This window comes from Chanos chanos, chromosome 5, assembly GCF_902362185.1.
Source record: "Chanos chanos chromosome 5, fChaCha1.1, whole genome shotgun sequence".
In the NCBI taxonomy this organism is placed as follows: domain Eukaryota; kingdom Metazoa; phylum Chordata; class Actinopteri; order Gonorynchiformes; family Chanidae; genus Chanos; species Chanos chanos.
In genome coordinates this window covers 21,850,747-21,876,640 of record NC_044499.1, presented here as the reverse complement: position 1 = coordinate 21,876,640, position 25,894 = coordinate 21,850,747, and the positions used below count along the sequence as shown (strand labels likewise).

Genomic DNA, 25,894 nt, shown 5'->3' with positions numbered 1-25,894 from the left:
GGTATTGGAAATAGAGAGGTGGGCAGCTGGTGAGTTCACAGTCGGATTCACAGGACATCGCCCTAATTAGAGCTTATAGCGTCATCATTACCTGGGCACTGTGCTCTGGGGAGATGCTGTTACTTGGAAGATGTTTTCTTACGGAAAAGTCTTCGCAAAGTGAACAAGTGTGTTTTATCAGGGTCAGCTAGTTAATCAACGCTAATTACATCTCCCTCATGGCCTAATTTAAATGGGCGGTTTGCCCCCCACCCCTGTAGCCTTGCCTAAGGCATTAGCATAGTGTTCTGTGTCAGTCTGTGTTGGTGAGTCTTTAGGGGGGGTTAGACTATCGGACAGGATCGAAACACTCTGACTGAGAGGGAGAGAGAGATGTGCATGTTCAGCTATTCTACCTGTTTATTGTCTTTAGAAATTGTTTTTACATAATGGAGTGTAAGAAAGGTCATAAAGCCATACCAAGGCCAAAAAAAAGAAAAAAGATAATAGAATTTGTAATTGGATCATGGAAATCAAATCAATGACTAGCCCAATCAGACTGCAGTAAGCGTCGTGCATAGTTTAATATTTAGACAACGACTTTGACACTACCTGCTTTCTGTTGCCATTGTTTGACATATCAACATGACTAGAAATCTAACAATATTAAACCAAAAATCTGTCTTCCCAGCACTCACTCCTTCTCCTGGACGGATAACTGCAAAAATGTATGACTAATATCACCCATCTCTGAGCTTGTGCTCGCTTATCTTGATCTCTCTACTGCACAAGCAGCAGAGAGTTGTCAGTATTAAGCCGTTTAGTGTCAAGAGCAGACACGTTCTGGAATGCAACACAACAAACTTCACAGCAATCTGCGAGTCGAACAGGAAACAAAACAAAACAAAACAAAGCAAAAAAAACAAAAAACCAAAGACCTGTAATACTGTGCACAGAGAGTTTAGACAGAGCTTTAGCTGAAGCGTGTCAAGCCTAATTCACATGGTTCATCTAGATCAGTGGTTCTCAACTCCAGTCCTGAGGGCCCCCTGTCCAGCACGTCTTTGTTTTAACTCCTCTGAGCTCACCTGATTCCACTGATCAATTAGTCATCAAGCCCTTGATTAACTCAATTAACTGTGATAATGAAGAGTTAAAACAAAGATGTGCAGGATAGGGGGCCCTTGGGAGTGGAGTTGAGAACCACTGATCTAGATTACCATAGACAATAATTGTCCTGTGATCTCTGGCACAATAACACAGTAAACCTATGCAGGGTTCAAATTGTGTAACATGAGTGTGTGGCCTTACAGTCATGCAATTCTTCCAGATCTACTGAAAGTATTCTATCCACCCTGCGTGTTTGTAGTTTTATGGATTTGTCTGCTGAGTTACTTTAGTTTTTCTTAATTTCTTATTGTTTTACTTTGATCTTGATTATGTTCAGTTTATTTATTTTATGTATTTTTCATTTTAGTCTTGCCCGATTCTGATTTTACCTGTTTTGCCTGTTTTATGTATTTATCATCTTCATCTTGCCTTTTATGTATTATTCTTTTCACTCATCTGTTTTATCTCTGTTTTTATCTTGGTTATTTAGTTTTTGTTTTCTATCTGGCATTTCTTTCTGTTCTTGTGCTTTTATTTTATCTGTTCTCTCTTAGTCCTGCTTCTATACATACTCTTTATTCCTCTTATCCACGTATGCTCTTACTGATAATCCTTCTGCCTCGACTGGAAAGCACTTTGGGTCAACTCCTATTCTTTTTAAATGTGCTTTTAAATAAAAATCACTTGACTTGACTTGCAGTCCAAAAAAGGGTCCAGAGAAACTGATTCCAGTAATCAAGCGAACAGTATCATTCAATGACTCAGGAATGGACGGGAAAATCAGCTGTCCAGTGACTTGCATCCAGAGTCATAAGCTTACCCTGAAACCAAAGTGGCTTCAGTTCATTCTTTTTTAATTAGCAACAAACTGAGAGAGGAAAAAAAAATTGTAGGTTGCATGGCTTGTTTGAATTGGGGACATAGTTCAGTGTTGACTTATCTAAAACTCATTTGCGCCTCTGTGTTAAAGGAACCATAACCAACAGCATTCTCAGACTATAACTCTGAACCTGTCTGTCTTGCTTGGAAAGACAAAGAGGGGATTAGAGCTATCGCCGTGTTGAGATGTATGCTCTTCTCACCTCGTCCAAATGTTCGCCGTAAACGTGCGTTTGTCTCTGAAGCGGAGTGGAGCCTGGCTTATCCAAACATGAAGTTACATAACGCTTCAAAGAAAGAATATGAGCAACCTTGACCCTGAGTCTGTTTGTATTGTACCACTCATAAGGCTTTTGCTCAAGTCAGAGCCCATACAGTGACAGATTGCTGCAACTGAGGTATACGGGGCAGGGGTGGGGGTGGGGGTGGGGGTTTGGTTAGGGTGGAGTTCTGAGAGGAGCAGTGGGAATGTAAATTTTAAGAGAAGTTAAAGTTAAGATTAAGTTTGAGCTGTGAGTGACCTGGGGTGTGTAATAACGTTTTTCAACCTCTTCTTCTTCTTCATTTCTCAGCATTCGCTGAACCATCGCAGTTCACGTTTGATCCACAGTAAGCTGTCACATGAATGCAGAATATGCTTAAATTCATTTACTTCTTGCAATGTTGCAACACTGTATCACTCTCTCTCTTGCCATTTTCTGTTACCGTCAATACATCAAAACACTGTGACATTTAAATCCCCCACGAAAAAAAGAAAAAAAAACCCCACTCTGTTCCAGATCCGTATTTTTTCGTGTGGAGTCTCTCAGTAAGGCGGGGCTGACAGTGTGTTCGCCTTGTTTGTTTAAATATACAGTTAAGCTGAATGGTGCAACAAGGGTTTGTTCACTTTGGCAGCAGGCCTTTTGAAACCAAATGAAGCAGTAATGACTTTTAATTCAAACAGACTAAACAAAGATAGCACTTCAACAACCATATATCATTGAATTATTTTTTTGAGTTCTAGGGCTTTCAGACTTGCACCAGCTCAATTTAGGGAACAAGTCATAATCTTTTGGAAGAACTACAGAGTATATGGAGTATGACATATCTCTACCTGAACTGTAAAAATATTTATCACCGATGATGTATTTGAAATGATTTTGTTCGTCTGTCTTTGCTTGTATATTCATGCACAGTCATAGTTTGATAGGACTGCTTTGTAAAGAGTTAGTCTGGATCTAATCAAAACAGAGAATCTTTCTCAGCAGTGTGTGTTCTCGTTCTGAAGTCAGAGTGTGTCTCTGAACTGACGCTATTTATCTTGGCCTGTGGCTGAGTTTTTTCCGCTGCCTCTGCGACAAGTTAAAACAAACGCCCACCGTCTCTCTTTCTCTCCCTCTCTCTCTCTCTCTGTCTCTCCCCCCTCGCTTCTCTTCTCCTCTCTCTCTTTCTCTCTCTCTGTTTGTGTGTGTGTGTGTGTTTGTGTGTGTGTGTGTGTGTGTGTGTGTGTGTGTGTATGTGTGTGTGTGCATGCATGCAGCTTTCCTTGGGTGCTGGGGGCTGTTTTGTCACACTCGTTGGTGTGTGCGTGTCATCTCGTGGCAAAACCATGCATGGTCAATACATGTTATTAGTAGTTTCCTGCTCCCTTCACACGCCTGAAATACTGTGGATAATACTGGTCTTATACTGTGAGTCATGTATGACTTAAATGATCTTTGATATGTGCTGTAACTCAATACTTGTGCTATTTTTTCCTCTCTTTAAAAGATGTGAAAAACAGCTCATTGATTGAAATTGTGTGTCGCTGTTTCACAATCACAACACAAGCAGACTGCTATTTTGTGGTTATCAAGAACAAATTCATGTGTTCACATTAAGCATTAAATTTCTGTTTCTCTCTCTCTTTCTCCTGTCAGTATGTCAGGGTGGAAACAACAAACTGGCCTTGCTGGGAACTGTAGATGACCACTACCAGGCTCTGGTTAAGATGTATGGAAACTGCACTGTGATACTGGAGAACCTGGAGATTACCTACACCACACAGGAACACGACCTGTCTTTCCTCAAGGTAAAATCCCCTCAGGATTGGTTTTGTTAGAATAGAGTACAACCAACAATATGGTGTGTAGTGTGTCACATGTATTACTTGACCGTTTTGCTTTGAAACAGCAGCCAAAACATACAAGAATTCAGACTTAAACCACTGTAAAAAATTCTTTATAATAGTAAAATGTAGCAATATACGGATTATAATATTTATTTTTCTTATTTCAGTGGCATTTGACTGTCAGTTGCAGTATTTAGGCAACCGGCTTGTTTGGAAATTATGATAAGTTACTGAGAAAGATGATAAATGATCAAGAGTGTTTTTCCCTGTTGGACTTTCCACTCCTCCACTGCATTTCTATTTATTTGTGTCAGAAAATTAATGTGATTCCAACCACTGGTACCAAGCATCAGTTATCCTTGTGGTTTGTACAACTATCTCTCTGTGTGTGTGTATGTCTGTGTGTGTGTGTGTCTGGGTGTATGTGCATGTCTAGACTATTCATGAAGTTGGAGGCTATGTCCTGATCGCTGTCAACACAGGGGTTAGAATCCCCCTGGACAACCTACGTATCATCCGAGGACACACTCTGTATGAGGACCAGTACGCACTGGTCGTCATGTCCAACTACAACAACACCGTTGGAAAAGGTGTGAGAGAGCTGCCTCTCATCAGCTTAACCGGTAAGAGATCATCCCACCTAAATCAGCAAACCAGTACCCACTGAATCAAAAATCATAAAATCATCTGACAGGCGTTTGCGTCATTAGAGTCCTTCTCATGTTCAGTATCTGGCAGCAGAAAAAGTGCTCTGGTATTTCTCTGTACCTGGAAACGAATGTGTGCCAAGGTTTCCCCAAACCTACTCTTTGATGCCTAACATCCAACTGGTTTTTTGACCTCAGCTCACAACTAAAGGTTCATTTTTGCTTGGAAAAAAATCTGTGTGGTCTTCTGACAAACAGAGACTATAGCTGTCAGTTGCAATGAAAACCGGCAGGATATTTGCCCTCCATGACTGGACTTTAGAGAAACCTGCTCTATGTTGCTTAATTTAAACGCTAAATTGTCACACAAATTCATTTACTGGCTTTTCTTTTGGTTTTGCTAAGAATGCCAAATGTTGTAAAAGTCTGCTTTTCTACTGATGATGTGTGGGTTTATTGATTGCTTTTTTATGTCTTCCAATTTCCTTTTTTGGTTGCATTAATTAAATTCAAACAAATCTCGTTTATGACAACGCATTGTGGGAGTCTCTCACTCTCTTAAAGATAAATATGAAAAAAAAAAAAAATCAGTGACATGTTGAGAACTTATTGTCTTTGTTTATTGTTTTCAGAAATACTTAGAGGAGGAGTGAAATTTTCTAACAACCATCACTTGTGCAATGTTGAGACGATCCAGTGGCCGGACATTGTGAACATGAAGAGTAGTCCGCAGATGATGTACCCAGTGATGAACCCAGACAAGCAATGTGAGCCCGTTGTCTGTTCACCTGACAGCCATGAAAACACATGTGTAATACTCCGCTTACAATTCATGACTGATCATTGAATCTGATTCATTGTTTTGACTGAATGATTTCAACTGATTTCAGCCGTTATGCTTTAACCTGAATAACAGTAACAACTTTGTTTCCTGGCAGGTAAAAAATGTGATCCGAGCTGTAACAATGGCTCTTGCTGGGCCCCTGGCCCAGAAAACTGTCAGACGTGTAAGTTTTCCTGAATCACTCTGGGTGAAGTGCCTGATGTATTGGAGAAAGTTATGTGGAGAAAAAAAGAAAAGAGAAAGTCTGTTCCAAATATGGTGAAAAAATGTCTGCACTTTGAATCTGTTTTTACAGCCTCCACTGTGCGCCAATCAAATGGATATTATAGAAACAGCACAAAACACCCCATTAGATTGTAATAGGAACAGGAATTCATTTTCATAAAGCAGAATGTAATATCAAATATAGTGTCTTTGTAGCTGAGAGCATTTAAACTGCCGGGGGGAGGCGGGGGGGGGTGCAGAATGAATTGTATTTTTAGTGGACCCCCACCAAATAGGTCAGTGATCCAGCTCATGTTTTTTTTTTTTTAACTTAGAGAGACGCTGCTGCTTGTGGGGCTTATATTTTGATGTTTCTAACTGTTACAGAGTTTATGTCCTCCATCAAAAGTATTGCATGACAGATATTAGTTAATTTATGAAACGAATAAAAAAAACGCACCCTTAAGAATGTATCAGCAGACACTCCCACAGGCAGCGCTGGAGATGAGGTTCTCAGTAAAGATAAAGATCAGCAGCATCAGTTAGACTCACCTGAATGGTGACGCCTCTTCTGTAATATAACAAACAATTACTGGCTGGAACTCTGGCTGGCTATGGTTTTTGAGTGCCTTACATACTTGTCTACTGTGCAGCATAAAGAAATATTTCTTAGGTTTACTCCAGAGCTACACAACATAATACAAGCATCTGTTCTAGGCGGCTGAGATGTTTTATTTTATTGATTATGTATCATATGTCTCTAATTCAAAGATGTGCTCTGTCTTTAAATTCCCTAAATGTTTTGTTAATCTATCTATCTATCTATCTATCTATCTATCTATCTATCTATCTATCTATCTATCTATCTATCTATCTATCTATCTATCTGTCTGTCTGTCTGTCTGTCTGTCTGTCTGTCTGTCTGTCTATCTATCTGTCTGTCTGTCTGTCTACCTGTCTATTTATTTATTTGTTTGTTTGTTTGTTTGTTTCATCAGTGACCAGATTGAATTGTGCGGAGCAGTGTTCGCGGCGATGCAAAGGACCCAAACCCATTGACTGCTGTAATGAGCACTGTGCCGCCGGCTGTACGGGCCCCAGACCCACCGACTGCTTTGTGAGAATTTTTTTTTCTCTCTGTCAGCCAGCGTACATTACATCGTTACTCTAACGTCTTTATAATACAAATAGATGTCAATCGTACAGTCTTACTGCAGATTAAACCTCTCAGAGAGATTTTGTTTTTCATCGTACCTACCACACAGTTTGGATATGGGAGGTTTGGCGGTGTATAAAAATAAACTGTTATCAAACCCCTACATTCACATTGTAGAGTGGCGGCTGTGTTACAAATGGCATCTGCAAAGGCTTAGTGTTTGGAAACCATACCTCAGAATCCTATCTGTTTTTCTTTGTATGCTTTGAAAGATATTTTAAATGTGTACCATGAAAGCTCCTGAACGTACGTATCAGAGCACGTATCGGAGATGGTTTCATTTAACGTCTCTATGTAAATCTCTCAAGGTGTGTCCTCACGCAACAATAGGCTAACCTGGAATCTAGGTTATTGTTTTGTTCAGGGTTTCCAAACACTTTATTCTTTAACAGGGGTTTTTGTTTGGGTTACAGGCTTGTAAAGACTTTCAGGACGACGGGACGTGTAAGGACGCGTGTCCGCGGCTCATGCTCTACGATCCCAACACACACCAGCTTGCTGTCAACCCAGATGGGAAGTACAACTTTGGGGCCACCTGTGTCAAAAGCTGCCCGCGTAAGACCCACTGAATAAAATTAATTTATGTTTCAGTCATTAGGGAGCGCTCATCAAATTTCATGTCCTGAGTTTAAAATGGCTTTGGGTTCAGTTGGTAAACTGAAAGCATTTTCAATGTATATGAGTGGACCTTGGTACTTACAACTTGCAAACATCCACCAAATGTTGAATACAATTTATCTTTTTGTCATCTGCACGCGCAGCACTTTCAAATGAAACCCATGCTTTTTCAAGACCTTAGTCAATGCTGAGAATTATCTCTTTGAATTTTTAGGTCTGCAGATCTTTGCTCCATTTCTTCAGGGTTAAATTTTAAGCAGGTCATCTTTGGCAGGGACAATGATTGAATCAGGAGTCATGACTGTTCAACCGTTCTCTTGGTTTCTGAGTTATAGTTGCATTTGCAATTTGAAATAATCCTCAGCCAGGAGACTTCCTTAATCACCACAGTTCAAGCCTTTCAATCTTGTGTTAGCTGGTGAGTATGAACCAGTAAACAGTGGACGCTTGGTTTGATGTCTCTCTCAGATAACTACGTGGTGACTGACCATGGAGCGTGTGTTCGAGCGTGCAGTGCCGGAACCTACGAGGTGGACGAGGGAGGCATGAGGAAGTGCAAAAAGTGTGAGGGCCTGTGTCCAAAAGGTAAAACCTTACCCCAGACGTCTCTGATTAAGTCCCCTTCACCTGTCAGTCAGGCTTTTATTCAGAGACTTCGCAAGTAACTATTCATAAATTGCAAATAAGCGGTCTATCAGTTATTGTGAAATATTATTAGCATTTGTAACTATGCAATAAAACCATGAATTGATTGCTCCAGATTTTACATTATTAGTTTATAGCAGCCATCTTTCCATTCATTCGCTCCTGTGTGAGGAGAAGCATCTGTGAGTTTGTATTACAGCACAGAACTCTGGCTTTATAACAACTGTATGTTCTTTGCTCACACTCTAAATGTTTTTGGTTTTTTTTAAACCCAGAAGAAAAAAGTGTTAACGTTTTATTATTTTGTCAATGTTTCTCTAGCTTGTAATGGACTTGGAATGGGTCATCTCTCAGGTATCTTGTCAATCAATGCCAGCAACATCGACTCATTTCAAAACTGCACAAAAATCAACGGCGATGTTGCAATCCTACATACAACTCTTAACGGGTAAGTGTGTCACATACGAAATGTGTTGCGTGAATAAAACAGCATCTGCACATTGATAAATGATCTGTTTCAAACTTTCCTCGATACTACAATCCCCCCACAATTATCATTTGAATAAAGGGCTTTGATTTGAATCATGAATTTTTTTTTTTACAATTACAATGTGTCTGTTGTTATGTCTTCTGTGCCTGTCATGCCACAGCTGAATTTCTTTTACATAGTGACAGTAACTTTGGTTTGATAAGTATTGTCTTATGTGTGACAATTTGGAATTCTGTAACCGTTTTCTTTTTTTTTTTTTTTTTTGATGTTGCAGAGACAAGCACACTAAAACGCCAAAGTTAGATCCTGAGAAACTCAATGTTTTTAAAACGGTCAAAGAAATTACTGGTAAGGAAAACCTGTTTCAGAGATAGAATCAGCTCTTCAACATTGACATAGCAAAAGATCAGTCATGTAGGTTTGTAGGTTAATCTTCATGTGTTTAATGATATTTTAGGGGTAAAATACAGCGTTTCATGTTATCAGTGAATAATATCAGAGACAAATATAGTTTGTTGAAGAACAGTTTTATAAAGAAAATCTTCGCTATCTCTGCTTTGGTCATGAATCTGTTTGAACAATTTTCTTTTTTTATTCTTGAATATCCATAAGAACATAGCGTTTCACATGGAAATATGATCAATCTTCAAATCTGTGTTAAATTTTCTTCTGACTGAGATATCCCACTCTACAGGATTCCTATTGATTCAGAAATGGCCCAAAAGCATGCCCTCCCTGAGCCCCTTTGAAAACCTAGAGGTGATCCGTGGACGGACCAAACACCAGTAAGTTTACCAGTGCGCCTCTGGTTTGACTTCAGGTGACTGGGTGTGTTTACTGTTGTTGACATAGCATGTGCAAAGTTGGTGACTGGCAGTGGTAAAGCTTACTTATTTAGGAGGACCAGTCAGGGAGAGGGATTAAACCAACATGAGGGTAATTATGATTGTCCAGACTCATCCCTCAGCTTTTAAAAGTAGTTTGACAAGGATGCCAAGCTTTAATCAAACTGACCCTAAGCTTTGCCCTTTTATGGTGCAAAATTAAAAAAATAAATCAAATAAAAATGCAGGACTATCGCTTCCAGGAGTGGTTCTTGGAAAAGAGATAGATCTTTAGCTAATTGATATCTTCATTAGATAGGCCTGGAATCAGGAGAGCTAATGTTCGGCGTGGCGGCGGAAAGGCGAAAAATATTTGCGTTGTTTGTCTCTCTCTCCCTTCAGAGGCATGATTAGCCTCGCCATCACACAGACTCCCATTAATCACCTGGGCCTGCGTTCCCTGCGGGAGATCAGCGACGGGGAGGTGGTCATTATGCAGAACCCCAACCTCTGCTACACTAAGCAGGAGCACTGGAAACGGCTCTTTAAGTCTGACCGACAGTCTGTCCGGCTTCTGCAGAATGCAGACGCAGCCACGTGCGGTGAGTGCTTGACATCCACTCCCAGTGATTTATGAAGGTAGACAGTGTTCGCACAAATCACAGTCAGGCTAAGTTAAGTTTGTGGTTTGACAATTAACAAATCTTTAAAAAATTCACAGTGAGAGAATTGGACTGCTTCTGTCTTCTAGCATTTGTGCCTACATCACTGTGTAACAATCTGTGTAATATGATGAATATTGTAAATACCACATGGTTTGCTGTTACATGGAATTATTAAGTATAAGTAATGCTTTAATGCCATTTGCGATCATAATCACTTGTAATTAATTAGTTTGATGTAATGATGAATGGAAATGGAAATGAAGCAGTTGTTGTATAAAGTGTATCTTGCATTAGTACTGCACAGAAAATCATTTAAAACCTCAAACTGAGGGGGCAGAATGTGCCTATGTGTGAGAATGTTTGTTTTATTTTATTTTGCTCCATTTTATTAAGCCTCAAAGTGTTTCCAGACACGACTGAGCAATGCAAAACAGGACAGGCTCATTCAAATGTTCCCAGCAACTCACAACTTGTTTGTGTCATAAAGCCCAGAGTGAGCGTGGGCCAGTCTAGTTCTGTTTGCTTCAGTACCTACATACTGATATAGTGTCTCATCCTAAACTAAGTCACACAGACTTCTATTGGTGTGTTCTATTCTTTATATTTTACACACATTATGGATGTGTTTGTGTGGATGTTTGTGTGTATGTATGTGTGTGTGTGTGTGTTTGTGTGTGTGTATGTGTGTTTGCATGTATGTGTGCGTGTGTGTGTTTGTGTGTGCGTACACATGTTTTAATATTGGCTGTCAGCTGAATTCCCTCCCATGTGTGTGTACAGCTGCGAAGAACAGCACGTGTAACAAGATGTGTACGGGTGAGGGCTGCTGGGGTCCAGGTCCAACCATGTGTTTTGCCTGCACTCACCTGAGCCGTAAGGGCCGCTGTGTGGCCTCCTGTAACCTGCTGGAAGGGTCAGTGCTCTACATACATTCAGTGGAAACGCAAAAACCTCTGATCATGTTTAGGCAATGACTTGGTTTTGAATGAACTGTTTTTTTCTGTGGGATGTATAGAACTATTTGATATTGTAAATGCTAATGATCATTCCCTTATGTGGCCTTTATCTTTAGGGCCTAATATGATGATGGTGACATTGTAAATGAATAAATAAGCTTTTTATTTGATGTCAGTGTGTGAGGACACTGTTGTGGTACATTATAAAATAGGAATGGGACAGGAGTGTTTACAGTCATTGGCGGGAACACTTACAGAGTCCTGGTTAGAGCTCATTAAAAGCCCTCACAGCTTACTCTGCCTGAATAGTTGTTGTTTGTCATGCTGACTAAAGCTAACACAGACTTCCTGCCACGGAGTGAGCGCTGTGGAATCTTAAATACAAATGTACCGCAAAGTCTTTCTTTTTTTTCATCTTTTTTAAAATGGTTTAGAAGGACACGGTGCACCTTACCAAAAGAATCTCACCAGTAGAATCTTACAGGCTTAGATTCAATTTCACGTGTATTTATTTGGATGATAACGATGAAGTTCAGATGACAAAGTTGTGAAATGCTGTCTTTTTTGTATTGTTTTGTTTTTTTCCTTTACCAGGGATCCGCGCGAGTGTGAGGTGAATAAGACATGTGTACAATGTGATCCTGAATGCCTGCCCATGAACGGAACCCAGACCTGCACCGGGCCTGTAAGTACTCCTACAAACACACATCCATCTTCTCAAGACCCACTTATTCAGTTAGTCACCAGCCCGCTACTACACTGTTGCCTTTGATCCGTTCCAGCTCCAGCAGACCCAAACTTTACACGCTTAAAGTATCTATCAAAGCATTGCTTAATGCAATGAAGAGCACTAGACTGGAAACAGAGGACAAATGTCCATGAATATTGTATAATGAATGGATTTTAATATATTACTTTAAACCAGGTCCTTATGAGGACCACAAGAGTCACTGTGTCATCGGGCAAATCTAGTTACTGTTTTGCTTGAAAAATATAGCTTTTGCTACCTTTCTTCCTTTTTGTCTTTCTTCATTGTTTGGTTAAAAGTTTTTTGCTTGAGTTGATCTAAAGAATGGAGAAACACTCAGGCAAATTTCATTCCCGCCTAAGAGCCACCGTTTGAAAGAAAAATGAAGTTCGTACGACTTTGAAAGCAGAAATGAGATTATCTGAACGGGTCAATCTTTCAAACGCAGGGTCCTGACAAATGTGTGGCGTGTGCCAACTTTAAAGACGGCCAGCACTGCGTGCCACGGTGCCCTCATGGGGTGCCAGGAAAGAAGGACAGCCTCGTGTGGAAGTACGCTGACAGTAAGAGGGTGTGCCAACCTTGTCACAAGAACTGCACCCAAGGGTGAGAGAGCGACAAAAAGCCGCAGAAATCATGAGCACAGATGCACGGGACGATGAGAGTGTTTGTGTCTGTCTTAGACTCTAAATGTATTTTAATTGCTTTTTCAGATGTACGGGACCTGGTCTGAAAGACTGTAAAGATTTCAAAAGGTGAGCGACCATTTCCATTTTGGAGTTTTGGTGTAAAACGCTGCGTTTGTACTGAAACTATGTCGCTCCTTCCTCGGAGAGTTAAATGTCAGCCGACATAAACCCACATTTGGAGTTCTGAAGACTTGGATCGAAATACGATAACAATTAATTTGACCCATTTACTGTTACCCACTGACAATATGCCTGTTCTGTCCCATATCTATCGTAATACTGAAATTTTTGCACCACTGCATTTTGAGTGTTGACATTACAATCTTTTCAACACTGACACAACAACAAAACTCTAATCAGAATGGTGGTAAGATGAGTGGAGGACACACACTACGCTCTTCTGCCGCTTTTAATTAAATCTGTTGGGCTGAAATTGCCTGTAATCTAATCATTGTTTATCTGACAGTAATACGGGGACGTCCATGATCGCAGCGGCCGTGGTCGGTGGCCTGCTGGCCTTTGTCATCCTGGCTCTGGGCGTGACTGTCCTGCTGAGGAGGCGACACATCAAGAGGAAGAGGACCCTCCGTCGACTCCTTCAGGAGAGAGAGGTCAGACTGTTTACTCATCCTTTACTACATCTGTATCCTCGCCTTACTTGTCTACCACTCTCCTGATATAATACCGCTTTGCCCACAATACGAACCTGCCACCCACACAGCACCATTCAAAACCCACAAGATAAAAAAACCCCAAACAATTACGGTTCAGTGGTTAAATGAATGCCTTTGAAAAGCTCCAAAGTGGCGACAGCTGAGCTGTGGAAAGAGTACTACTCTTCTGAGCAATATTAAAACAAACAAGCAAACAAATAAACAAACAAACAAAAAAACTTTAAGATGCATTTTTGCACTGTGTACTGGTTTGCTCTGCAAAACGCAGTGATCCAACAAAGAAAACTATTTAGAATACCAGGAATAGCATGACGTGGATTCTCTGTGATGGTTTGTAAATATCAGCGTTACTAGGCAGTTTTGCGTGTGAGCTTTACTCCTGTTGTGACAGTGTGTGTGTGTGTGTGTGTGTGTGCACTGCCTCATCAGTGGAACAGAATGACTCAGCAATATGAGCAAACTGAAACACAAGGGCTTCTCATTAAAGATGACAAAGTTAGTTTTGATGTGATTTAGGTCAGCAGTCATTATGTTAATATCAGATAACAAAAGAATAGAACATACTTAATATGCACACAAGAGAGCCACAGATCCGTTGTAGAGTAGGGTTGGAAGTTTTATGTAATGCTCAGTTTAACGTCATTATAGTAAATATTTTACAACACTGAAAACCACATGCAGGACTTTGGATGTAGCCATTGGCTAATACAGCAGTCCCTCTGCTGGAATACTTAAGAATACATTGAAAAACATTCAGAGTACATGGAAGGTCCCAAAAATATATTTAAAAATGCTTTTCAAAGTAATTTTTTGTCTGTTAGTTATTGACTCAGCTGCCACTGTTTCTTGTAAGGTTGTAGTTATGAATGATAGGGTGCCACTGATTCTGTTATCTGTGTAGATGATTGGACGTAATTTGTTTTTACTGCTACAGCTGGTGGAGCCATTGACACCCAGTGGAGAGGCCCCGAACCAAGCTTTGCTTCGTATCCTCAAAGAGACGGAGTTTAAGAAGGTCAAAGTTCTGGGATCTGGAGCATTTGGCACGGTCTACAAGGTGAAGTCTCCTAATGAGCATTTCTGGTTTTAACGGAGAGGACGTTGTTGTGGTATACGATCATTGTATTTCATTTCTTGTTTAAGCAAAGTAGAAACCACTAGAAGTTTATTTCGCGAAGTGATAAACTGGCGTATGCTTTCTGCTTATGAAGCTCGGGTTAGTCATTCTGAAGATATTTGTTTTAAGTCAACCAGTTCTACACTGAGAACAAATGAGCTGCTAATATTTGTGATTTTTTTTTTGTGGAATTCCTTTGGCAAAACTCCCAAAAATTCCTGAGTTCAGTGAGTCAGTACATAGGGAACGGTGTAAGTTATTAAAGGCTAAGACCAGTCTCCTCCTGCAGGGTCTGTGGGTTCCTGAGGGGGAGGATGTGAAGATTCCAGTCGCTATTAAGGTCTTAAGAGAGGCCACATCTCCCAAAGCCAACAAGGAGATATTGGACGTGAGTTCTGGTTTTAAACTCTCAATTAATGCTTTTTAATATATGAATCATTTTTAATAAGCCTTTTCAGGAATGAAAAGTTGAGAGAAGCAATTTTTTTTTGCTTTTGTCAGCTTTGATTTACTGGTAGCTTGCATACTTGTCTGAAAAACACATATGGTTTTCCTTAGACAGCCTTGAGTCAAATCACAGATTTAATCACTGATAGAATCAAGTGAGAGACTTAAGCTCTGACTCACAACATACTTAACTTTTGTTCTGCCTTAAATGTATGTGTCATTTAAAATTGAAACACTATGCAATGACAATCATAAAGGACTCATATTCAGGACAAGGGATTAACCTTAGATTGCATTTTGGAGGTCTGAAAGTTACTAAATTACATATTGAAAGTCTGAAAGTTACTCTGAAGGTCACTTGTCCTTGTCCCCAATGTATTGGTTGGCAAACGCTTAGCTTACTAGGTCATAACGCGGGAATTTCTACACACACCTCCTGACTGTATGTTCTGATTATATGAGATGAAGATTCTGCTGCAGCATCCCTGTGACATCTTATTGTCAGAGTAAAGACAGAATTTATAGCAAGGCATTCTGTTGTCCCGTTTTAAAGCAATAAGCAAATGCTTATAAATCAGTTCTAGCCCATGCACTCACCATTACTGGAATTAAAATGCATCAAGTGCAGTAGATTTTATGAATACGTCTGAAATCAAATTTCCTGCTTTGCTTTCTGCCCTGGGCTCTCCAATTGTGATAGATGCTTAATAGCACTTCATGGATGTTGGTACCCCTCTGCTCTTGTCTATATATTTTTCTAGTTACAAGAAAAAAAAAAACACATAGTTAGGTCAATAAAGCACTAAAAGCACACACAGTCCTTGTTCTACATATAAAGACGTCTTGATTCAAGCCTTTCCTTTATGCTCTTTTTAAAATGGCTTTGGACAGGAGCGTCTGCCAAATGATTTAATGATTAAATGACTTAATGAGTTTAGCCCGTGGTTTGGGCTAGGACCTTGATTGCTACTTGGCTAAGAATACACAACAAAACATCTGAGATGTGTTCTTGAGCATTTAAAGAGGGTTACTAGAACCCATTGACAGAGGTCAGTCTTTGTTTATAGTGTCTTAGGAAGTAGGATGGAAGTGTTTCAGAGGAACACATCTCTTGTAGTATTGGTGCGTGAAAACAGACAAGATGTTGCGTCTCTCTTAGGAATGTTGGGGGTTGGGGGTTGGGGGGGGGGGGGTGTTGTGTGTCAGGTGGTTAACAGTTTGAGTTTGGAATTCGACCTGAAAGAACATACTGAGAAAAAAAAAAGTCTTGGGCTGAAAGAATCTGTGACTGTAGGTTGCCCTTCAAGGTTGTACGGAAGAAGTCAAAAATGTAAACATGTCTGCTTTTCAGTGGTAAGAGACTGATGAAGATATCTGACTGCTGATAAAAGGTCTATTTGCCAAGCATTAGACCCAAAATAAGCCAGGATAGAGATACTTCATTTGTTTAATTAAAAAATAGCTCACCAACTGATTTGCCCTTCAACACAAAGAGGTTTGTAATGTGAGATACATCACAAAACTATGCATTTTATGGTAACACTTCAATGTTTACTGGACATTTCTGTTATGTTTATAGCCCAGGCATCACTTAATCTAGCATTTCAAAATGTGGAATCTAGCAATCCATCTATGTGAGTCTTCAGTGTTGCTATATTCTAACTCAGATGTGTGTGTATGCGTGTGTATGCGTGTGTATGCATGTGTTTTACAGGAGGCTTATGTAATGGCCAGTGTGGAGCACCCTCATGTATGTCGACTGCTGGGCATTTGTCTGACCTCCACTGTTCAGCTCATCACCCAGCTTATGCCCTATGGCTGCCTGCTAGACTACGTCCGAGAGAACAAGGACAACATCGGCTCCCAGTACCTGCTCAACTGGTGTGTGCAGATTGCCAAGGTGAGACATTGGAACTCATTTTCTGTGATGGACAAATAACAGTTAGAAAAGAGTACATCCTGTTCTGTAAAGCAAATATACCTCAGTTGTCAGTGAACATTTGCTTTCTGGTACAATGGAGGCCACTCTAGTTCTGTTCTTCCATTAAACGTTTGTGGACCCCTGCATGATACACACCTGACTAGATACTGGGGGATCCAAATGGTCCATTTCCAAAAACCTGGACACTTTCTGGTGGTTATATTTGTGCATCATCATGGAGTGTTTTGTTAAAACTGTAATGAAAAACTGTGGAGTTCATTAGAAGAACGGATGCAGGAAAAGAGGATATTGAAGCAGTCTTGAGTAATGCCTGTTCAGAGACTTCCCATGCTCTAGAATCCCAGATGTGCAGTTATCTGATGAGCTTAGAGTTTACTTTCTTAATTTACATGCCTCAATAAATACTAATTAACTTTGGTGGGAAGTTCATCGAATATTTTGCACCAGAGTGTGCTATTTTTTCATGGAAATAGCCTTGAAATATGAATCATAGTTTGTCTGAGCTCTTACATGAGTTGGAAAAAAATGGACAAAGGAAGACGCCACACATATCACTTCGTATCCCTTGGTTTTCCAATGCTGTTATCCACAGTAATGGAGACAAACAGATACAGTTTTGATTAACTTTAACTTTCGTTGTTTCTTTTTAAATGGTGGCATCTTAATGTTAACCAGACTTTTTATTGGAGTGTATCAAATGTAATAAAGTTAGCACACAGAATGTGTGGATGCAGTAATGTGATGTCGCCTGAACCTTAACACTCATATTAAAAAAACTTTTGGAAATGTGAAGGGTCCTGGCATTGAACAAAAGTTTAAACCAGAGTTTTCATGAAATGAAATGAAATTCACACTTTCCATATGGTCACACACACACACACAAAAACCCTTGCAGTGATCAAACAAAAACGACATACAGAGTACTTGGACCAAACATTAAGCTATCCAAACACCACTCAGACACCAGTCAGTCAAGCCTTAGCTGTGTCCTGTAGGTCTGTAGTTATGACTGTATTCTCCAGGTCTGAGTTATAACTGTATACTCCAGGTCTGAGTTTTAACTGTATACCCCAGGTCTGAGTTATCTGTATACTTCAGGTCTGAGTAATAACTGTATACTTCAGGTCTGAGTTATAACTGTATACTTCAGGTCTGAGTTATAACTGTATACTCCAGGTCTGAGTTATAACTGTATACTCCAGGTCTGAGTTATAACTGTATACTCCAGGTCTGAGTTATAACTGTATACTCCAGGTCTGATTTATAACTGTAAACCCCAGGTATGAATTTTATCTGTATACTCCAGGTCTGAGTTATAACTGTATACTCCAGGTCTGAGTTATAACTGTACACTTCGGGTCTGAGTTATAACTGTATAATTCAGGTCTGAGTTATAACTGTATACTTCAGGTCTGAGTTTTAACTGTATACTCCAGGTCTGAGTTATGAGTGTGTACTCCAGGTCTGACTTATGACTGTATACTCCAGGTTTGAGTTATAACTGTAAACTTCAGGTCTGAGTTATAACTGAGTACTCCAGGTCTGAGTTATAACTGTATACTCCAGGTCTGAGTTTTAACCCTTTACGGTGTACTCCAGGTCTGAGTTTTAACCACATAACTGTATACTTCAGGTCTGAGTTTTAACCACCTGGCTGTGTACTGTGTAGGGTATGAATTATTTAGAAGAACGCCACCTGGTACATCGTGACCTGGCTGCCAGAAATGTTCTGGTGAAGACTCCTCAGCATGTGAAGATCACAGACTTCGGCCTTGCCAAGCTACTCAGCCCTGATGAAAAGGAGTATCACGCAGATGGTGGGAAGGTTTGTACCTACTCTGGGGAGAAAAAAAAGGAGCTATTTGTACTCGTGCTGTGAAATTCTGAAAGCTGGAAAATTTGAATGATTTCAGAGCATTACAACACATCTGAATACCACCTAAGATGTTAAAGTATCTGAGATAGTTTATAACTCTTAAAAAGCTTTGGATGTTAGTTATTCAAGTTTACATGATCTCCACAGACTTAAGGTTTCTTGAATATGTTTAGGTCACAAATTAAAATATATGTCTTAATCATTCTGCATAGGTACCAATCAAATGGATGGCACTTGAATCCATTCTTCACCGTACTTACACACATCAGAGTGATGTCTGGAGTTACGGTAAGTCAGATTCCTCCAGCCAAACACAGAGGAATGTAGAACCCTCTGTTACTCTGAGAAAGGAATCACTAAACACATGAATGTCAGTTATTTTCACAGCAGGATATCCAAGCATATCCTGAGGTTCCTTAAGTTTCGTTATTGATTATCTGTTTTCATAAGCCTTTTTGTACTTGGTTTGATTTAGCTGACCGGCACTGATTTTTGTCTCCCTCCATAGGAGTCACAGTTTGGGAGCTGATGACCTTTGGGACCAAGCCCTATGACGGGATACCAGCCAGTGAGATAGCAGGGGTTCTGGAGAAAGGAGAGAGGCTTCCTCAACCTCCCATCTGTACCATTGACGTCTACATGATCATGGTGAAATGTAAGTTGTTTTATTACCTCATTAACACTTGGACGAGTCCTTAACAAAACAAATGGCTCCGTTTCTCCTTTTTCTTGTGTTCATTGTCATTGTCGTCATCTCATCTGTTACTTGTTTTTTTTCTACTCTCATTTTTTCCCTTTGATGTTTTTTTTTTTCCTCAAGGCTGGATGATCGATGCGGACAGCAGGCCGAGGTTTCGGGAGCTCATTGCCGAGTTTTCCAAGATGGCCCGGGATCCGCCTCGATACCTTGTCATTCAGGTGACAATCAGAAACATATAGGAATAAAGGAAATCTTTGGAACAAATCTCAAATATCAACACAACATCTTATTTATTCTCTACAATGATTTTTTTCTCAAAAATAATGTAGATTTTCTAAAGGAAAAAAAAGAAATTAAATCTGTCTCTACAAAGGCAGGCTCTGAGGACTTCCTCTAAGGATTCCAGGTTCCATGTGGGAATATTTTCCGAGCTGTCCTTTTCCTGGAACTCTGCAGTCTAGACAAGTGATGATGTTTTATTTGTTTTGGCTTTCAGGGCGATGAACGGATGCACCTGCCCAGCCCCACAGACTCTAAATTTTACCGTACTCTGATCAGCGAGGTGGACTTGGAGGATGCGGTGGATGCGGACGAGTACCTGGTGCCCAACCATAGCTTCTTCAGCAGCCCAAGCACCTCTCGCACCCAACTGCTGCACAGCGTGGTATGAACATGTCGACAGTTAAAAACTACGTTACCCAGTCCACACCAGCAATCTTCCACACATATCATGGCAGTAGACAATGAGTTAGATCATTTTCTTTGAGTCTTCAACTATGTTTTGGTCAAACACCAAGCCCGCAGTTGCTAAGGAAGACATAGCCCACGGTTGATTGGAAATCCCAAATGTTGAAGAGGCTTGAAATAACAAATGCACCTTATGAATCTGCCTTCTGTTAGGGTTTAGGAATTGCAGCAGTATCAGCAAAAAGACAGGATATGATATATGTACTATAATAGAAGCATTCAGTGTCTCTACTAGATATATTTCTTGAAGACAGCAGGACATATTTCACGTCGGGGAACAAAAGAGGTAGACAGGTATAAAATCTGTGGGTTTACAGACCTGGCCGGCTTTTTGACTGACCTTCATCGCCCACGTTCTATTGGACTGTCATTTGGGTTTGGATGGATGGTGTGAGAGGAGGAGGATTTGCTCTTTCGCTTGCCCTCCCTTCATCCTCGCTTCCTCCCAGGTGCCCTCTGATTAATGGCCATCGTGATGCGTCTGTCGAAGGACTGAAGAAAGCTCCAGTGTCCGCGATTCTTTTCTTGGCCAAGTGCCTGTCGCTGAGTGCAGGCTAACCCTGCAAAAGCCTTTTCGACTTGATTGCCTTTGCAGGCAGAACACATCTTGTTAATTTTTTTTTTTTTGGCAGAAAAGGACCACAGCTCAAACGGCGTCTTATATAACACAGTCATCAGGGTATAGCCATTTAAGGGTTGTGAGTTACAGACAGATGGTAGCCTACTTAGCCATCTCATCTTTTCTTTTTTCACACTTGTTTAAAAGAGAATGTTTCTCAGCAGAATTTACGAACCTTTTTAAACTTTAAAAATAGCAGTTTCACGCAAGCTTTCCCTTAATGCTACTCAAAACAACATGCAGGAGTCAGGGGTCCTTTTTTCCTTTTTAACTTTGTACAGATTCAGCAGAGCAGCTGTAAAAAGACAGTACTTCTTTTGTCCTGACTGTCGTTGGAAACTTATTTTGGGGATCTGGTTTAGTGTAATACGGACCAGCTCAGAGCCAGAATAACATGACTCTGTGATTCATTGTCACATCAAACTTCGAACAGTTTGTTAGCACTCTTTTTAAGGCATATTTAAAAAAATGAATAAGCTGTACCCGTTCCTAAAGAGAGTATGTTTTTTTTCTGTTACATGCTCTTTAATACTAGGTGTCTGTCTTAAGTATAACTCAACACAGTATGAGACACAGAAGTCCCATAGTTCTGTAGCTTTTGGTGTGAACATGTTGTTCAATTCATGCTAAGTAAGTGACATGGACAGTGACAGACTGAGCTAATTGTAATGTACCAGGCCCTGGTTTTGTCATTGGTCTGCATGTGGAAACAATGTCAGCACTTTGCAGTGATGTTACCGGATCAGGTTTTATGTGAGGAGAAATTGAAGGTGAAGGTAGTTTAGCTCAGGGCTCGCGTCCAGGCTGTTCTCTGGCGGTGTTTTGACTTGAGTTCCCGACTTGACCTTGACTTGACCTTGTTTTTCCTCTCTGTTTCAGAGCCTCAACAGCAGCATTGGGACGTGTCAGAACAGAAATGGGGTAAGTGATTAATGAAAGTAATATTATACAATTTCAGTCAAGCACTGAAGTTAGATTTCTGTGCGCCTTCATTGTAAGTGAGCTGAATGTTATACATTTGGCTTAATTAGCATTCACAGATAAAAGGTCCAGGTACTGGCAGTAATGAAGATCCCACAAACTAAAATGTAATGAATGAACAATCTTTTCATCCTGTTTGTTCATCCTGAACAAAATCCTGTTCCTGTTCCTTAGGTTGTTGTAACATGTGCTGCTAGCTTTGAGGGAACTAACCTACCCAATATTTAAGGAATACTTCCTGCACTGTTAGATTGCCCTGTTTTATTACCTGTTCTTGTAAAGCTAACCTATTGTACTGTGAGCGTGTCACCAAAAGTGTAATTACTGTTTATGTCCTGTGTGAGAGACTCTGAAACCTGGAGTAAGTCCCACAGCAGGATGTGACACAGCGCTCCACTTATTATGAAGCTGTCATGAGTGATCTTTAACAAATCTGTTATTACGTGAACTTATAGATGCAATCGAACGCTGACAAAATGACTTACTCACTCACTAATGTGATTTGGGACATAATTGAATCACTGTGTTTCGTACGATAAGGGCAAAACCACTGTCTTCGTTTCATTTCAAGGAAATCACGCAGGTATGTCTGGGTTTTGACGTAGTCGATGATCTCGTTGAGTAAGACGGTATTTCCTCTTTGTTCAGAACGGTTGCCCAGCAAGGGAGAACAGCCTCGTTCTTCGCTACATTCCAGACCCCACAGACCGGTTTCTGGACGGTGATTTCCAACCTGCTCCAGGTAAGGGTCACTGGGTACATTTACAGTCCTGGGCCTCGAGCGTGCCTCTACATGCCTGAACCCAGGAGCAAAATTATCAGCGTCTCCTACCTGTCAATTTACTGGTCCATCTGAAGGAAAAAAAAAACCCCTGCATCTTGTGAACTCCATGTCTGTTTTACCCTCAAATATATCACTGGTTGATGTAACTGAACTGGTTAAAAATGATTTTGGGTCATTTTTGTGTGTTTTTTCCCTTTTGACACATTGGATTTGATATATAGACAAATGAAGCAATTGATGTTGTCTTTTCTAAAACTGAATGCTATTTTCATCAGAACTCAGACATCCCAAAGTACATTCATTAAATATATTTCTTGGGACATGGTAAATATTGCTCTCCTTTTATTAAACTCCCCCTTTAAAATGTCACTTTTGTGAAATGGGATCCTCTATTAGTCATTTTCTCTTGTGTGCTGTATTTCTGTCTCTTATGTTGACTCATTCGCCCATCTGCAGTAGGCACTAACAATTCAATCTAGTATTTTTCCATTAGAGGCTTTAATGCGGAAGTTAACGATGTGACTAAATGCATGAACTAAGTTTAATTAAATGGAATTTTCCCACTTGGCCAATACTGTAAACTTCCTCCCTGCAGAATACATGAACCAAAACGGCGGCCATGTATCTGACATGGCCAACCCCATCTACCAGCACCCTGGACCTCCCCGCGCCGCCCTCTCTGCCTCCGCCCTGGACGAGACCGAGGAGGAGTACCTCAACTGCTTCAAGAGCCCGTCTGCTTCGTCTGCCGCTGCCACCGCCGTTCCTCCAGAGTACATCAACACCTCCCACACACAGCTCCTGTGCTCCATCTCCTCAGACACGTCGCTCCTCAAAGGCCAAGGCTATCACCCACAGAACAGCATAGACAACCCTGACTACCAACAAGACTTCTGCCCCCTACAGATCAAACCGCAGACCAACGGGCATCTCCCAGCTGCTGAGAACGTAGAGTACATGGGCCTGGAGGTGCACTAGCTGCAGCTTTGCTCACACAGTTGGAGGATATTTAAAAAAAAAAAAAAAGAACGAGACTAATTTACTTTCAAGGACAATTGTCTTTCAAGGACAAATGCTTGGCTAAGAAACACAGACTGCCTAGTGCTGTGTGTTGCGCTGTCATAGAATGTGAGGGATTCACTGCTGTATAGTTAATGTACAGCTTGTGAGTCCTACAAATGCGCTCTGTGTTCACCTTTGAAATGTAATTTCTTTACCATTGTACTCCTTTAGTCTTAAACCTAATATTGGTTGAACTGGCCCGTTGAGTAAGGCTGGTTCTTTTATTATCAAACAAACTATCCTGTCACTGCATCGTTCGTTCGAGAATAAGAGAAAATGGAGCATCTCCACTACCGACGTGACAAAAGATTAAAAAATGTCCTTTGTTTTTTCCCTTTGCGAGTGACAGTTCTGGAGGAAGTAATGCGGATATGCTCAGTGATTTGAAAGATAAAGACTTGGGTTTCAGAACACAGAGAGAATGGAAACGCCTCCTCACTGTGAAAGCAAAGAAAAAGGCCTCGGTTTTTACGCTGGAAGTGTTGGTACGCATAGATAAAGACCAACACCCACATGGTACTTGTACAGGAGACATGAATGTTATTGTTTATTTGTCTACAAATATGTGGAAATGTATTTTAACTCTTGTCGCCGTCACACATAAACTATGTACAGGGTTAATCATGTGTATTCCCTTTTTATCTGTGAATATAATAGCTCTAATGTTTGTAGATACTTGCACGCTTATGGTTACTGTAATATATTGAAATGAATTTTGAGGGGACGGTTTCAGAGTCGGCATGTTCCTTCAGAGAAACCTTCAGAGATTTTTCAGAGACACTTTGCCTGAAAACAGAGCTATACAAAGGGTTACATGGAAACCAGAAGGTTTTTGTGTAAAGTTCTGAATTCTTGTAGAGGTTACGCCTTTACTTCTTGACAACTACAGTATAGCGGAAAATGAATTCCCTTTTGTGCTGTATTCAACTTTCTCATATTATTACTTTTAGAAAGTATGTTGAATAAAATGGTTTTTTTTTTATGTTGGCTAATTTTTCTGTCAAATACACAATGTTTCCTTGCATAGCTCATTCTCACACAGAAGCGGATTGCTAGTTGAACCAGCGCTAACTCAGTGAGGATTCTCTTTTAATGCTTTTGTTATTAAGGTCTACATGCAACAATGCAGCCTGATGTGATGAAAGGGGAAACCTTTCCCATGATATCAATAGAGCTGATGAGATTAAACAGGAAGTTTACTATTTTGCCAAGGCACGCAGCAACATGTCCACTGTCAGGAACATGGGAGCGTGTCAGATCATTAATATCTGACTCAATGGTCAGTTTAAGAGTACAATACAGAATCTCAACAGGGCAGAGTTTGCATTTGTTTCTGAATTGCCATTTGTTACTGAGTTGTCGTTTGGTTCTAAGGAGCTGAATTTAGGAGGCAAGAAAACCCTTACACTCATAGTTTGAGTAGCGAATTTAAGCAAATAAGATTTGATTGTTAAATTGAAACACTTTAAACATTTTATATTTGGACAAACACTGTAAAAAACAAAAATAATTATAAAGTCTAATAGAATCCAATCCCATGTCTGGTAAAACAGTTTATTGCGAGCATGAACAAACAGTTTGTCATGGCAGCTCTATGAGTTATGTTCTTCACAAAGCAATGAGTGTATGTAATTAACTGACCTGGATACTGGAATTTTGTGCGCATGTTTTTATACCATGTGTTGTTTATACCATGACTTTATTTATCGCTTATGAAATCGTCATGATATTCCTCAGAATGATATGTTAAACACACAAAGACTAAATGTGAAGTTATTGGTGATTCATCTATATCAGCTGAGGACTGGAAGACAAGAATAAGCACATTGCTGTCTCATTCACAGATGTATGAGAGATAATTATGTATTTAGGTGCTGCTCAGTCTGAAGTGTAAGAAATGCCTGTTACACTGTCGCAAACCATTTCTGAGTGTATATTTAAGTATTAGAAACACTTGAAACTCACTTGTATATTTACGTATTAGAAACACTTGAAACACACCCTGTTGACATAAATTTCATTTGGACTAAAGTGTAACAAGAAACAGTCAAAGATGCAAGCAGAATCTTTACCTTTTAGAGTGGTCGTGTTTCACTCATCTATCTGTCGGACTGTAAACTCCCTTTACGATCTCTGTCACATATGATTTTTCCCATGAACGCTGCTGGACAAAACAATAAAGCTGTTCACTGACACATTTCTTCTTCCTCAATAGTGATCCATAATATTGTAGGTCATGTTGCACTCATTGCCTTTGGACTTTTGTTTTCCTATACTCTTCATACTTCACAGCCCTGAACGGTAGGTGGCAGCAGGGAACAACAATTCTTTACTTTCAT

At 40.2% G+C, this 25,894-nt stretch overlaps 1 protein-coding gene across 1 annotated transcript in view; it reads left to right on the top strand.

The window, feature by feature from the left end:
• Positions 1–24,509, top strand: part of egfra (epidermal growth factor receptor a (erythroblastic leukemia viral (v-erb-b) oncogene homolog, avian)) — a 44,141-nt gene extending 19,632 nt beyond the window's left edge. The window contains exons 2-28 of the mRNA XM_030773594.1: positions 3,870–4,021; positions 4,497–4,683; positions 5,340–5,474; positions 5,646–5,714; positions 6,754–6,872; positions 7,385–7,526; positions 8,058–8,174; positions 8,556–8,682; positions 8,999–9,072; positions 9,419–9,509; positions 9,951–10,150; positions 10,994–11,126; positions 11,764–11,854; positions 12,366–12,523; positions 12,631–12,672; positions 13,073–13,217; positions 14,215–14,337; positions 14,687–14,785; positions 16,559–16,744; positions 18,456–18,611; positions 18,875–18,950; positions 19,171–19,317; positions 19,483–19,580; positions 19,859–20,026; positions 21,608–21,649; positions 22,358–22,451; positions 23,089–24,509. Of these exons, the coding sequence (XP_030629454.1) occupies positions 3,870–4,021; positions 4,497–4,683; positions 5,340–5,474; positions 5,646–5,714; positions 6,754–6,872; positions 7,385–7,526; positions 8,058–8,174; positions 8,556–8,682; positions 8,999–9,072; positions 9,419–9,509; positions 9,951–10,150; positions 10,994–11,126; positions 11,764–11,854; positions 12,366–12,523; positions 12,631–12,672; positions 13,073–13,217; positions 14,215–14,337; positions 14,687–14,785; positions 16,559–16,744; positions 18,456–18,611; positions 18,875–18,950; positions 19,171–19,317; positions 19,483–19,580; positions 19,859–20,026; positions 21,608–21,649; positions 22,358–22,451; positions 23,089–23,471 (3,554 nt within the window). The 3' untranslated portion in view covers positions 23,472–24,509. The remainder of the gene's footprint in view (positions 1–3,869; positions 4,022–4,496; positions 4,684–5,339; positions 5,475–5,645; positions 5,715–6,753; positions 6,873–7,384; positions 7,527–8,057; positions 8,175–8,555; positions 8,683–8,998; positions 9,073–9,418; positions 9,510–9,950; positions 10,151–10,993; positions 11,127–11,763; positions 11,855–12,365; positions 12,524–12,630; positions 12,673–13,072; positions 13,218–14,214; positions 14,338–14,686; positions 14,786–16,558; positions 16,745–18,455; positions 18,612–18,874; positions 18,951–19,170; positions 19,318–19,482; positions 19,581–19,858; positions 20,027–21,607; positions 21,650–22,357; positions 22,452–23,088) is intronic.
• The last annotated feature ends 1,385 nt before the right edge of the window (positions 24,510–25,894 follow it).